The following is a 13,056-nucleotide window of genomic DNA, read 5'->3' as shown; positions in this document are numbered from 1 at the left end:
TAAAAAATGTCCCGTTCTACTAACAGTACGTGAATGCACCCCCATGCGCGTTCTCGACCGTGCACGCGGAAGAAGGACACCGTTTAGGAAAAAAGAAAAAAAAAGAGCACACAGTGGGTGGGACTTGAGAGCAGCTGTTTGTTATAAGGGTGGGTGTAGGGTTGTACAGTCTGTACAGAGTACATTGTCTTCACGACAGGTAAGTAAGGTGTTGATGTCCAGTTTGCGGATTGTCATATTTCGAGATGTTCTGCTGTTTTTTAGTTGGCGCAGTGTGAAAGGCAGTTGGTGCGACGCCTGCAGGGTGTGTCCGCTCTAACTTCACGCCAACTTAACTGTTAACTGCTCTGCTTCCTGAATCACTTTTTGGCGTTTGCTTTACATTTATCTCATCAATCAAGCTATCCTGAACATTAGATTGGTATTTAACTGATTTGGGCAACACATTTAGGTGCAATGATAACCTTTGTGATCTTATATTGATATGAAGTCTCCTTGTAACGTACATTAATACTTGTTACTACTATTTTAACTTCTACTACTACTCAACTCCTATTGCTCAATTTCCATAGAAGCCAAGCATTTGCTTTCATGGAAAGAAGTTCATTATGTATTTGAAAATTAAGACCAGTAAGTTTGACAGGTTTATGTAAATGACACTGAAACACAATGTACACATTAACACATTTAAGTGTTAATGTGTCTGAATACACTGTGCTGCTGCTTTGGTTCATACCTGAAGCTATTTACCTGAGGAATAACATGCTACTATTTCATTTGTCCAGAAAGGGATTTCATAGTATTTACTCAATTTTTGCTTGAGCAGAAGTATCCACTTTATCTTTATTGACAGTCTATAATCCATACACAGAGTATGACATGTGATGTAAATACAGGGCAGGAATCACCTGCTCTGTATTTACATCACAAACCACTCAAGCGTTTCTGTTGACCTACACTTAAAGTCCAGGACACTATGTTTGATTAGTTAATGTCCCCACTGACGACCTCCAGGACAGGAGTGCTGTGTTTGTCTGATTTGTAATACAAACTTTCATTGTGCTTGAATGTAAATAGAGGGAATCTGGGCTGTGTAAGGTAGACATACCCTTTATGAAGCATTATAGCGTGTAAATTTAATTGCTCTTCTCAATATCTTTTTAATTAAATGGAGTTTGACAGATATATGATGACTGTGTCAGTGGGTAAGTTGATCCACACAGGCAGGAAAACAGGAAGATTTGAAACCCCAAGCACTTGTTCTCTGTGGAGTAATTACAGGTGTGTCCCAACAAACAAGACACCATCTTAATGAGAGTAGCCCCCATGATGCCAGCCTAGACGTAGGACACAGGAGAGCCCATGAGCAAACGTGTGTGACGGAAACCCTCTCTGAGAAGATGAAGTGCATACAAAATTGATCAGAGGCTAATGAGGGTCACTTGCTGAGACAAAAAAAAACTGAGACAGTTTACTGCCCCTAAACCTGATGCTGCTGCTCCTTTCTTCATCTGTGTTATAAATGCAAAGGTCCTTGTGCATTTTTACATACATAACTAGCAGTGTTTATTTGTTCTTTTACAGCTTTCTTCACCTCCAGTTTGGAAACCCATACTCTCCTACAATGGCAGCGGTAAGTCTCAACATATGTCATGTACTCAACATTTACATTTATTTGCATCATTAGTAGGAAGCTGGTCTCTAATGTTGTGCTTGGTTTTGAATCGGACTGGATAGAAATTACCTTTTATAATTTGTCATCTCTTATTAGAATTATATTGCAATGAGATGGTACTGTTGTGATACACATTTGCTTTTGCAATCAGGGATAAAAGTTAAGTCTTATGTCTGTCTTTTTAAATACAAAACAGACACAAAATGTGCTATAATTGTTTTGAGTTTACGCTTCCTGTCAATGTTACTCATAACAATACTTTGCAGTCTAAAGCAGTTGTCAGAAGTTAAGCAGTTTATTTATTTAATGTGATTTTATTTTAAGTCATAATGCATTATACTGATAGTATCAAAAATCTTTGTGGTCATTGAGATTTTGATTTCAACTCAAATTCGCCAAACCTAGAGGGAGAAATTATTCTTAAGTCTGCAGTAAATATCTCAAAAAGAGACATTTAACTCTAACTTTTTCTAATATTTTGAAATGATAAAATGCACCTGCTATTGACAAATGAATAGATAAATGTGCTGTGTAGCGTACTTGCCTTGAACTTTTGAATAATCAGTGTTATTTAGTATTTACACATCCCCTCTGTTTTAAGACATAAAAATACTTTGAATAATAATTTGTCTCATATGGTTTTCTGACAAAAACAAAATTCTTACAAATTCTTTAAAAGCACATTTACTCCTTCATCACTGGAAAAGTCTGAATCTATGAATATGCAAGTATGTTTAATTTCAAAAGATTGTCACAAGATGTCTCCTACTTCACTGAAAAGGCCACTCAGTGAGTTTGTCCTGGAAGTTTCAAATTTCAACATCATTCAAATTTCAACGTCATAATTTTTTAATTTGCATACTGAGTCATGATTATCATACTTGTTCATGCATGTCTTTAATTCAAATTTGAGGTGAGCACAGAGAAACTTTCCCTCTTTAGCAGATATGTGTGAAAACAGATCTCTAAATTCTGCACATGCATCACTCTGCACAGTGACGCTCAAACATCCAAGTGTTGTTACAATAAGCAAAACACATTTGTTAGTGGAGTGGTCATTAGTGTCTACTATTTTATTTCTGTTAAACAGATACATGGTTCTAATTTTGTCATTTAAAATAATCTATAACCAGATCGGAAACCGTGGTGCAGTGACTGAGGCGGCTGGTTTTGACGCAGAAGCGGATGTCCAGAAGCTGAGAGGAGCCATGAAGGGAGCTGGTGAGTAATCCAGCCGCTGTTCTCCAGAAACCATCATTAGCCAAATATATGTTTGACCGTGTCGTCAAAACTCGGTCTCCATGGAAAAAAAATGTAATTATTCTCTTCTTCTGTCTCTCTCCTCCTCTCCAGGAAAGTTTGAAAACTAAATTGCTCAGTCCATTCATTCTGCTGAGTGTGTCCTTGTACTTTGCCTCATCTTTACATATTGTGTTGTTAAGCTTTCACTCAAGGTGATATGGATAGATAGATATGGCAAGAGAAATGAATCTTGCCTTTGCTGATAGTGCAAAAGTAGTAAACTAATCTCATGAGTTACACCGTTCTTACACCATGTTAGCAGGTATGTAAGAGGTACATCCTGACAAACATTCAAGAGTCTGTAACAATCACAGTTTTCTCTCTATCGGCAAATTTATAGTGTGGAATGTTGATGCTGTTAGGGTTTGCTACCATAATCGTCTTCCCCTGACTCTAGTTTGAGCTCTATTGCAAACACATGGTTTCCATGTCAATACTAACAAACAATTTCAGATCATCTCCATGGTTGCAGTGCTAAACATTCAGACTGAACCCATGTTCTTGTCTGAATAGAAATACATGATCCTTACAATGTTAGACATTTAAGATTAATAGCAGTTTTAGGTGAAGAGATTCAATATTATAATATTTTCTTGCAGGCACTGATGAGGCAGCTGTCATCGATGTACTATCACACCGTACAATTGCCCAGAGGCAGCGCATCAAAGAGGCCTACAAACAAGCAGTGGGCAAGGTGAGAGCTTTTGACTGAGCTGTACTCTTAGGGAGCAAATGAAGTCTTTCTTTTGCGAATGAAAAAGTGATTTCATCCTAAATAAAGATGCATAAAGCAAAGAAATGACTGCTGCTGTACTAGAAGAATTGAAAAAAGCAGTTTTGATGGAATCTGTTGGCAGCAGCAGCAGCAGCAGCAGTGGATGTGTCATCTCTTAACCTCTTACTCCACTTACACCATCATTTTTTTCACTTTAGGTGGGGTTTTACTTTGTTAACAAAACACTGATAATATGTAAGTTAACCATTAACTGTAAAGCAGAAATGAATACCCGCCTGTAAACAAACTGGGACAGAGGGTGACTCGTAATCTGTAGGAAGCAGGAATGTTCCCTTCTATAAAAAAACAAAATAATCGAACCCACTTAACCCACAGAAGTTTGCTGCCCACTGACTGCTTCTTTGTTTCATTATTATATGGATCAATATATTAACTAAAAGGGAAGTCTGGGATATTTATTGTATTGACATAATGAGATACTGACCAGCACACTATGCAGTGCCTGATACAAGGTCAATAAATCAATTACCTGAAAGTTTCCAGTGAGGAAGGTACAGAAAAGTCAAAGCTTGTGTGTGAAATCCTTACAGGCAGAAAGAGTGAGTCATGTTGCACAAGGCGACGCCCACATGTGGTCACAAGGCAAGTTGTTCACAAGCCAGAAACCACACCCTCTAGTGGAGACAGCGGTCCTGCTCCTGGAATGTGTGAAGTTGTGTGTCATGTCCACGTTGGCAGCACAAGACCTAAACATAAAGACATTATTAACTGGTTTTAATGTGAAATATAATCACCTTGCATTAAAGATGCCGATCTTGATGAAGTTATTGAAGCACTGTGGATGACTGTTGGTTTTCATGTTCCCATCCCCCTGCAGGATCTTGCAGATGATCTGTCCTCGGAGCTGAGTGGGAACTTCAGGAGCGTCGTTCTTGGTCTGCTGATGCTGGCCCCTGTCTACGATGCTCATGAGCTGAGAAGCGCAATAAAGGTCAGAGCTTCTCATTTACTTGCTCTGTCCTTAAAGGAAAAGTTTGGTGATATTCTGTATTTTTCCAATTCTTAACAAATCCCATGAAAAGACCAAAACCAACAATGAAGCAAAGTCTAAGCCTGAAATAGCTTATTCCTCTGTGCCATAGATCTCCACATGTTGTCCTAAAGTTGTTAAAAACACATCAGTGAGCCACACTGTTGCACTGGGTGACGTCATTATGATGAACACGAGCACTGTACTTTATTTTCAGTCAATCCCACATACTGCTGCTGTGCTGTAAGTACTCATCAGAGCACCAAATCTGTGGCAGAAAATGGTCTCCAGCAAATGCACTGTTTACTTGTGATTGGGTTAAATTTACTATAAACTACAGTGCCTAGCTGTTTTAAATTATTTAGCCTTTTCTTAAAAATGACTTTTTTCATGACATGTCTTCAGTAGGAATGAATGAGCTTGGGGCTGACAGCCTCAGACAGGGTAGGGAAATTGGAAAGTATTTAGAGATGAACTGTTGGTTTTGATCTTTTTGTGGGAATTTTTGACAAAAACAAAAAACATATTATACAGTAAACCTATCCTTTAAGTTACTTTTCCTTAAATCCGTAAACTTATCCCACTTTCCTTGTATCTTCATATTTTGTTTTAACATGTCCATATATATTGACTGATCACAGGGGGCTGGAACAGAGGAGGCTTGCCTCATCGATATTCTCGCTTCAAGGTCAAACGCTGAAATAAATACCATCAATGCTTTCTACAAGAAAGGTATTGTAAGTGTGTCACTTCCATGAATAGAATTTCTGACATCAGGTCATGCTACTATATAGGTTGTGTATGATATCTGATAGTATGCATCAGTGACTAAGCCCCTGTTCTTTGTTTTTTTTTGTTTTTTTCAAGATGCAATGACATCCATTATTAGAAAACGGTGCATGGCATAAATTATTTATAACAGCCATTCTTGCTGTGTATGTGGAAGTTTATTGTTTGCTTATTTGTTCTTCTGTTGTTACAATGATGGCAATCAGCAAATGCTTTTTACATGGTTTTGTCTTTCAACTCGCACAAATTAACTGTTAAGATGTATTGCTTACATGCATATGATTTGTGCCTATTATACCAGCATAATTGGTGAAGTTAACACAATGTAACATTAGTGTAACTGTTACTACTTATATTGCATTCAATTGTAAATATTTGCTTGCCAAACATAATTCATAACCCTCCTATCGGTCATAGGCTACTTTCGGGGACAAATTTCGGACTAAAGATGTGTGTATATATATATATATATATATATATATATATATATATATATATATATATATAATGATTATGGATTAATAATAGGTCACTGTGTTTTGTTGTTTTTTGTGGCTAAAAATCAGTCAATTCAGCAATAACTGAAATAACTCCATGCTTAATTTTTTTTTTATTCTTTATCATCTCATTTATGGCAGAACATGGTAAGAGCCTGGAAGACGATGTGTGTGGAGACACATCTGGAATGTTTCAGAGAGTTTTGGTCTCTTTACTCACGGTGAGCAAACATTGACGTACAACTACTCTGGGCCAGTGCGATACAACTACCTTAGATTATTTTAATGATAGATTCTCACAGATAATATAAAACTGTACTGTTGAAAATGAAAATTTAATTCAACTAAAGAATATAATTCAAATAGTAGAGTACACATATTCACTCTCTTATTTCTTAGTGGAAAAATGTCAACACTTTATGATATCAATTTTCTCATGTCTGTTGGACTTGCAAGAACACTTGTAAAATGTCAATAGGAACTATTTGCACATACTGTACATAATTTGTTTAGGGAAGAGGAACCAGTAGTGATTTTGTCATAAAAACATATTTTTTCTGTTGACATAATGCAATCATTAACTTGTTTTCTCTTAATCTGCTGTGTCTACTGTGTTTCAGGCTGGACGGGATGAAAGCGACAATGTGGACGAGGCCCAGGCTATGCAAGACGCCAAGGCAAGGGTTCAGGTCTTAAGATGAAAGTATTTGTTTAAGTTTTGACTCCCAGTATGATTTTTTTTAAAAATGTTTGTCGTTGCAGGAAATCTATGAGGCTGGCGAGGCTCGATGGGGCACAGATGAGGTTAAATTCCTCACTGTGCTTTGTGTGAGGAACAGAAAGCATCTGTTACGAGGTATTATTACAACATATCCGCAAACATCATCACTTAATGTCCTTGTGTTTATTAGTGTTGTGTGTCATGTGAATGTACTTCCTTTTACTCCTTTAAATAGGCTATGGAGGTCATGAAGAACACAAGGGAGATTCTACTGACCCCTTGTAGTGGTTTCAGGAGCAAAATACTGAATGAGCTTCATTCATGAAGTGTGTAGTGTCATGAAACAAAAAAACTGATAGTTAGATTGATTTCTTTTTACTACAGTGGCACAACAGGACATTATTATCCACCTCCACATTAATCGTATTATGTCCTCCTTCAGTGTTCGATGAGTATCAGAAGATTTCTGGAAGAGACATTGAGGACAGCATTAAGCGGGAGATGTCTGGTTGTCTGGAGGACGTCTTCCTGGCCATAGGTTTGTCTCCTCTGTTACTTGTTGCTAATTTATAGAGATTCAGCCTTGTTAATGGAATCTGCAATCAAAAGAAGACATTTTAGTACTTACTGCCAGTTTACCAAGTGGTCTGTGGGTAGTTTTGTGCAGAAACACACTGCATTGACTGCTTTTTACCAAAATGGTCACCAAAATTGAAAAGATGAGGAACTCTTAAGTCTTAGGAGACACATATTTTCAGTTTTGTACATTTGGCCATTAAAAATCTATTGTGGTCCACAAGAATAAGAAAAATTCAGTTGATTACAATGATCTACATTTAATGCCAATGTTGTGAAACTGATGCCCATCTTTTGTTGAAACTGTGTCATAGAGGTGTTGATTCAACTCTGCAGTTGTTGGTGGTGTATTCTGTTATCTATATTTTGTCAAAAGAGCCTGTCTCCGGACATGTACATTCTGTGCATTATACAGTTGAATGTAGAGTAAACTTTATTGTCTCAGAGGGGAAGTTTGTCTTTGGCACAGTGTTACAGTCCGTTGCTTCACATAAAGAAACGTGAGAAATGTTTGACACAATGCTACACAGCTGCTTCACATAAAAACATTCTAAAAACATAAGAGACATTTGACTATACATCTGACATTGACAATTTAAGAGCTTAAAAAGAAACTGTAACAATTAAAGTGCATAAGTGCTAAAGTGCTTGTGTATTTATTGCACATTGCTCTTTTGCACTAAGATTTAGCATTAAGAGTTCAGCAGCTTGATGGAGGCTGGAACAAACGACAGCTTCAAGCGGTTTGATTTGCACTTTGGCACATGGAGCATTCTTCCTGATGGCAGAGGTTTGTATTCAGAGAAGAGGGGATCTGCAATTATTTTGTTGCTTGTTTCATGACTGCCTGCTTGTATAGGCTCTATATGGGCTCATATTCTTTCTTCCCTATCACCTTCATAGCCATTCAGTGCATGGTGGCAAGCCTGCTTTTCAGTTGCACTGCTGTAATTCCATATCTAATTATGCTCTCTAGGATTGCCCGTTCAGCATGATCGGACTGCTCACTCCATACAGCCTCAATCACCTTAGAAAGTAAAGTCTCTGCTGCAATCTATTGCACAGGTTATCGGTGTGTGTTTTCCAGCTAAGAAGGTTGTCTATGTGGACAAGTAGGTATTTATACGAGGACACCTGAATGATTATCTGGTTTTTGATGACCAGTGACTCTTGGTCAGTCACTTGCCTCAGGTCAAGGACCATCTCTTGTGTTTTTGTAACATTTAGAAGGAGATGATTGGTGTCACACCAATTGATGAAGGAGTGTATCTCATTGTTGTACACAGAAGTGTCCATGTCCTTGTGAAGAAGGCTCAAAATCACAGTATCATCAGTGAGTTTTATAATATAATTATTACAGTGTACTTTCCTGCAGTCATTAGTGTACAATGTAAAATGTGTAGGTGATACCACACAACCATGTGGGACCCCTGTATTGCTGTGTTTGGTCTCTAACAGTGTCCCATTGACCTTCACTTGCTGTGTCCTGTTAGTTAAAAAAGAATAAAATCTAATCAGGGTAGTTTTAACACTCATGTCCTTCAGCTTCTCTAAAAGCAGGTAGGGTTGCACAGCATTAAACGCTGAACTAAAATCAATAAATAAAATTTGAGTGTAGTGTTTTATGTTCTCAAGGTGCTGAGAGATAATTAGCGAAATGCTGAGGATGGCGTCTTCAGTGCTGTGCTTATGCTTACAGGCAAATTGACATGTATATAACATTGGCTTGACTTCCTTCTTGACCAGGGACACTACAAATTTCTCAAAACATTTCATTAAAATCAAGGAGAAAGCTACAATCATGATATACTGTGGCACAGGACTTTTTAGGACCTGGTTTTATGAGTGACTTCTTCCACAAAGCTGGGATAGTGTGAGTGTCTAAGTACACCATGCTAATGTCAATTCCACACAGCTTTTGAGCTAAAAAGCTGGCAGTCCGTCTGGGCCTGTGGACTTATTAGTGCACACCCTACTGAAAGGACGGTGGAGAGTAGATAGGTCCACTTCTAGCCAGCAGGTGGCGTCAGTGTCTGGCAGAGACTGCAACATATTGTCACACATGAGAGAAGTTTTGTGAATTCAGACCTCAAGTAAAAGTCCTTCAGCTCATTTGATTTTTGTTGTTCATCCAAGGTGATAATTTGTTTTTTTGCAGGGTTCATATTGGCAACTGATTTCATTGTGTCCTAAAGTTTTCTAGTGTTTGAAGTTTGCCTGTGTTGCTTCCTTGCATTTGTAAGGAGTTGTTTAAGTTCTCTTTGAACTACTGACAGTCCTGCCCTGTCTTCATTTCTAAAGGCTTGCTTTTTCCTATTTATGCAGTCTTTAATTTCTTTTGTAATATAGAGTTTATTGTTAGGATAGATGACAACATCCTTCTTGGCTACCACAATGTTGACACAGAATTGAATATAACCCATTATGGTAACAAAACCTCATCAAGCTCTAGTGCATGGAATAAGGACCAATCTGTGCACATAAAACACCCCCTCCGTGTCTCAATTTAATCATCTGTCCACACATTAACAGTCTTATGTTCAGGTTTGCTTGACTTGAAAACCAATTTATATCAGGGAATTAGGTATATCGAATTGTGGTCTGAGATGGAAAGAAGGGGCTTTGACTTAGCAGAATACACACTCTTAATGTTGCCATAGTATCTATCAAAAGATCTTGCATCATATTTATGTTTTAAAAGCATTGCTTCTAATGCATAGCCTCTAATGTGCTGGGATTTGCTTTTGCTTTACAGTGAAATGCTTGAGGAACAAGCCAGCGTTCTTTGCAGAACGATTATACAAATCAATGAAGGTAAATATTTCATGCTTGTAGCTTGGAGCTACTGTACTGTAATGTGTAGCCACTACACTTTCTTCTTTTTCTGATGCTAAATTTGTCATAGTATTAAGTAAATGCACAGTATGTCCTTCTGCTGTCTGTTTCTGTGTCCATGTGACTTGTCATCTGCATTTGGAGATCAAGGCACCAACCACAGATATAAACAATTTGTTTTAATTTGGTTCATTGGTTACAAATATACATAATTACAGTAGATACATCAGCTATAAGAAAAGCAGACTGATTTAATTATTCTCTCTGAGGCAAAGTCTAGTGCAGTATAAACACACTTTCTCTCTCTTGCAGGGGCTGGGTACCACAGACAGTGTCCTCATCAGAATTATGGTTTCCAGGGCTGAGATTGACATGCTGGACATCAAGGCGCAGTTCCTGAAGATGTATGGCAAGACTCTCTACTCCTTCATCAAGGTGAGGCACTAAAAACCAGGGGCGGGGAAATACTGTAGTCAGCAAAAGCTTTGCAATACATCAGCCAGGATTTAATCATAATGGCAGTTTTAACTTGATGTAATGCCTTAATGCTGTTTTGAACTTTGACTTTTTTTTACTGCATATGTTTCATTTGATTAGCTAAAGTCCAATCTGTATGAGTAATATTATCAGTCTGAATCTGAAAATATCTCAGTGTTATCAGTTTGGCTTCATGGTCCTTTGAAGTCTCACAGATTTTTTTTCCATTTGCGCAGGGAGACACATCTGGTGACTACCGCAAAATCCTGCTGGAGCTGTGCGGAGGAGAGTAAAAGAAAGATCAGATGAATATCCACCTCTTGATTCTGCAAACCATGTTATTATCTTTCCTCTTTTGATGACTATATTGTCCCCCATTGTACCTTTTTTTTCTTCCATGGCCTTAACATTTCACTGATTGACCCTAGTGTCTTGTTTTACTGTTTGTAATGCCAATTAAACCAAAGACCAACGACCTTTTACACATGTCTGTGTTTTTGTTATTGATCTTGTATTAAGAATGAATTAGTGGTATTAGTTAGAGAGAGATATATGCTTCTCACATCTCTAAGAACGTAAAAGATGAATGTTATTGGCCTCCGGGCTCTAGTCTTGTTATAGTGCAATATTTTCATCACTGTCCACTCAGTGAAGTCCATTTGTTTAATTGGTAGCTATTCCTCATTTGTTGAGTCAGCTCTGCATCGTTTGACTCAATTACATTAACGGGATGCAAGCTTGATTTGGGAGGCAGTAAAGTGTACTCTAATCAAATTGAGGAGGATGTCCCATAGCTTGTACAAACCTACAGCTCCATCTCAGAGCTGCCTGGGAAATAAGTGATTGTACCCAAGGTGACCACTGGGTGGACCAAGATAACTCTCCGTAAACTTTATCTGAAGCAGCTGGAAGTCTATCAGCATCCTTTATATTCAAGAATAGTACAGCACTCAATGTCATGTTTTTCATTGATCTGCAAAATATGACTCTTCTGCAATCCTGTGTCCCGGTAAAACTCTTGTAATGTAGAATATATAGCAAGTTTTTCCATTGTCTGTGTATAACATAAGCCTGACTCGTCGCTATTGAACCTGACAAGTGCTATATACAGACTTAGCTACAGAGCTGGTTCAGGCTTTACAGCAAAACACTCCCTCGGGCCATCCACTCATTTTGTGTGGCGCAAACAGGAAGAAGAAACAACATCATTAAACACTTATCAGGTCGTATTAGACAACCGGCTCAATGCATCTGTTTATGTCTTTCTCTGAGGGGCAGCCACCCTCTGTGGCCATCTGGTGAAAACCCCATTTAGTCATTTAAGAGTGTTCAGAGGTTTTCAAGGCAGCTGTGAAGATGATCAGGACCCCAGATAGGCTGAGGCATTGTCTCAGTGGCACATTAGTCGTTATTTGAGATTATAATAGGAGAAAAGTATTAGTATCATTCAAATGAAAATGCTTTCAAACTGTTTTTATTGTGTTCAGGATAAATCCTTTTCATGAGCACCTTCATTTATTTGAACTCAAGTCCATTCATTAGAGGATTTGTTTTTTCATTGTGTACCATAAAACTTGATGCAATGAAAATAAACACATTTAAAAAGAACATTTCAGCAGAACTAACCAAACGTGCAACCACCCGCAAAGATACAACTTTCTCTAACAACTATTCTTAATGATAATGGGAAGAAAGGGTCACAGCCAAGTTTATTTTATAAGTCTGTACACTCACTTTTGATTTAAAAGTAACAAGTTGTTCTCTGGCATCTACAGCAAGTTGTTGAGACGTGCAGGAAGTCCTTGATAAATGTTGGAAAGCTGAAGGTGATGTATTAAACAAGGCTGTGTGAGACAGCACATAAGAGACATGACACTATAACTCAAGCAATGTCCTTAACATGAGGTCATACAGGGAGACAGTTTGTCATGGATATGAACTTTGTGTTTATATCCATTTATGAATATGCCTCAATAACCCTGAATGGATTTCTAACCACACAATACTGCAAATATCACCATGGCAACAGAAATAACATGCTTGGCCTAAAAACCAACAGCAGGCAACATGTCTGAATGCATATTGTACGCTCAAGCCTCTGACTGCTGACGTACAGTATGTACCTAGGTGGTGACTTTGAAATAAGCTGATACATAACAGAAGATCATTAACAAGAAAACAAAGAATATGTGAAGACTACAACCAAGGCAGAGTAATGCAACTTTCGCTTCAACCTTAGACCAGCTACAGTGTTGATGGTTGAAATATTGAAATGTGAAACAGAATTAGCAAAATTAAAATAGTTAACAGCCTGTACAACTCAGGCAACTGAAATGGAATAGACTGACCTCTTTTGTTTTGTTTTTACAATAGTATATCCAGGAGTCAGCATTACGGACAAAGTTAAAACGTGACAAT

General features: G+C 37.9%; 1 protein-coding gene across 1 annotated transcript; it reads left to right on the top strand.

Moving 5' to 3' along the window:
- The first annotated feature begins 86 nt into the window (after positions 1 to 86).
- Positions 87 to 11,120, top strand: anxa4 (annexin A4). The gene is made up of 13 exons (XM_044332893.1): positions 87 to 199; positions 1,585 to 1,633; positions 2,809 to 2,896; positions 3,577 to 3,671; positions 4,591 to 4,704; positions 5,385 to 5,475; positions 6,171 to 6,250; positions 6,650 to 6,706; positions 6,792 to 6,885; positions 7,193 to 7,288; positions 10,082 to 10,140; positions 10,474 to 10,596; positions 10,875 to 11,120. The coding sequence occupies exons 2-13, from the start codon at positions 1,625 to 1,627 to the stop codon at positions 10,929 to 10,931; spliced, it is 963 nt and encodes a 320-aa protein (XP_044188828.1). The 5' UTR covers positions 87 to 199; positions 1,585 to 1,624; the 3' UTR covers positions 10,932 to 11,120.
- Positions 11,121 to 13,056: the final 1,936 nt, after the last annotated feature.

This window comes from Thunnus albacares, chromosome 18, assembly GCF_914725855.1.
Source record: "Thunnus albacares chromosome 18, fThuAlb1.1, whole genome shotgun sequence".
NCBI lineage: Eukaryota > Metazoa > Chordata > Actinopteri > Scombriformes > Scombridae > Thunnus > Thunnus albacares.
This window is presented reverse-complemented; position numbering and strand designations above follow the sequence as displayed.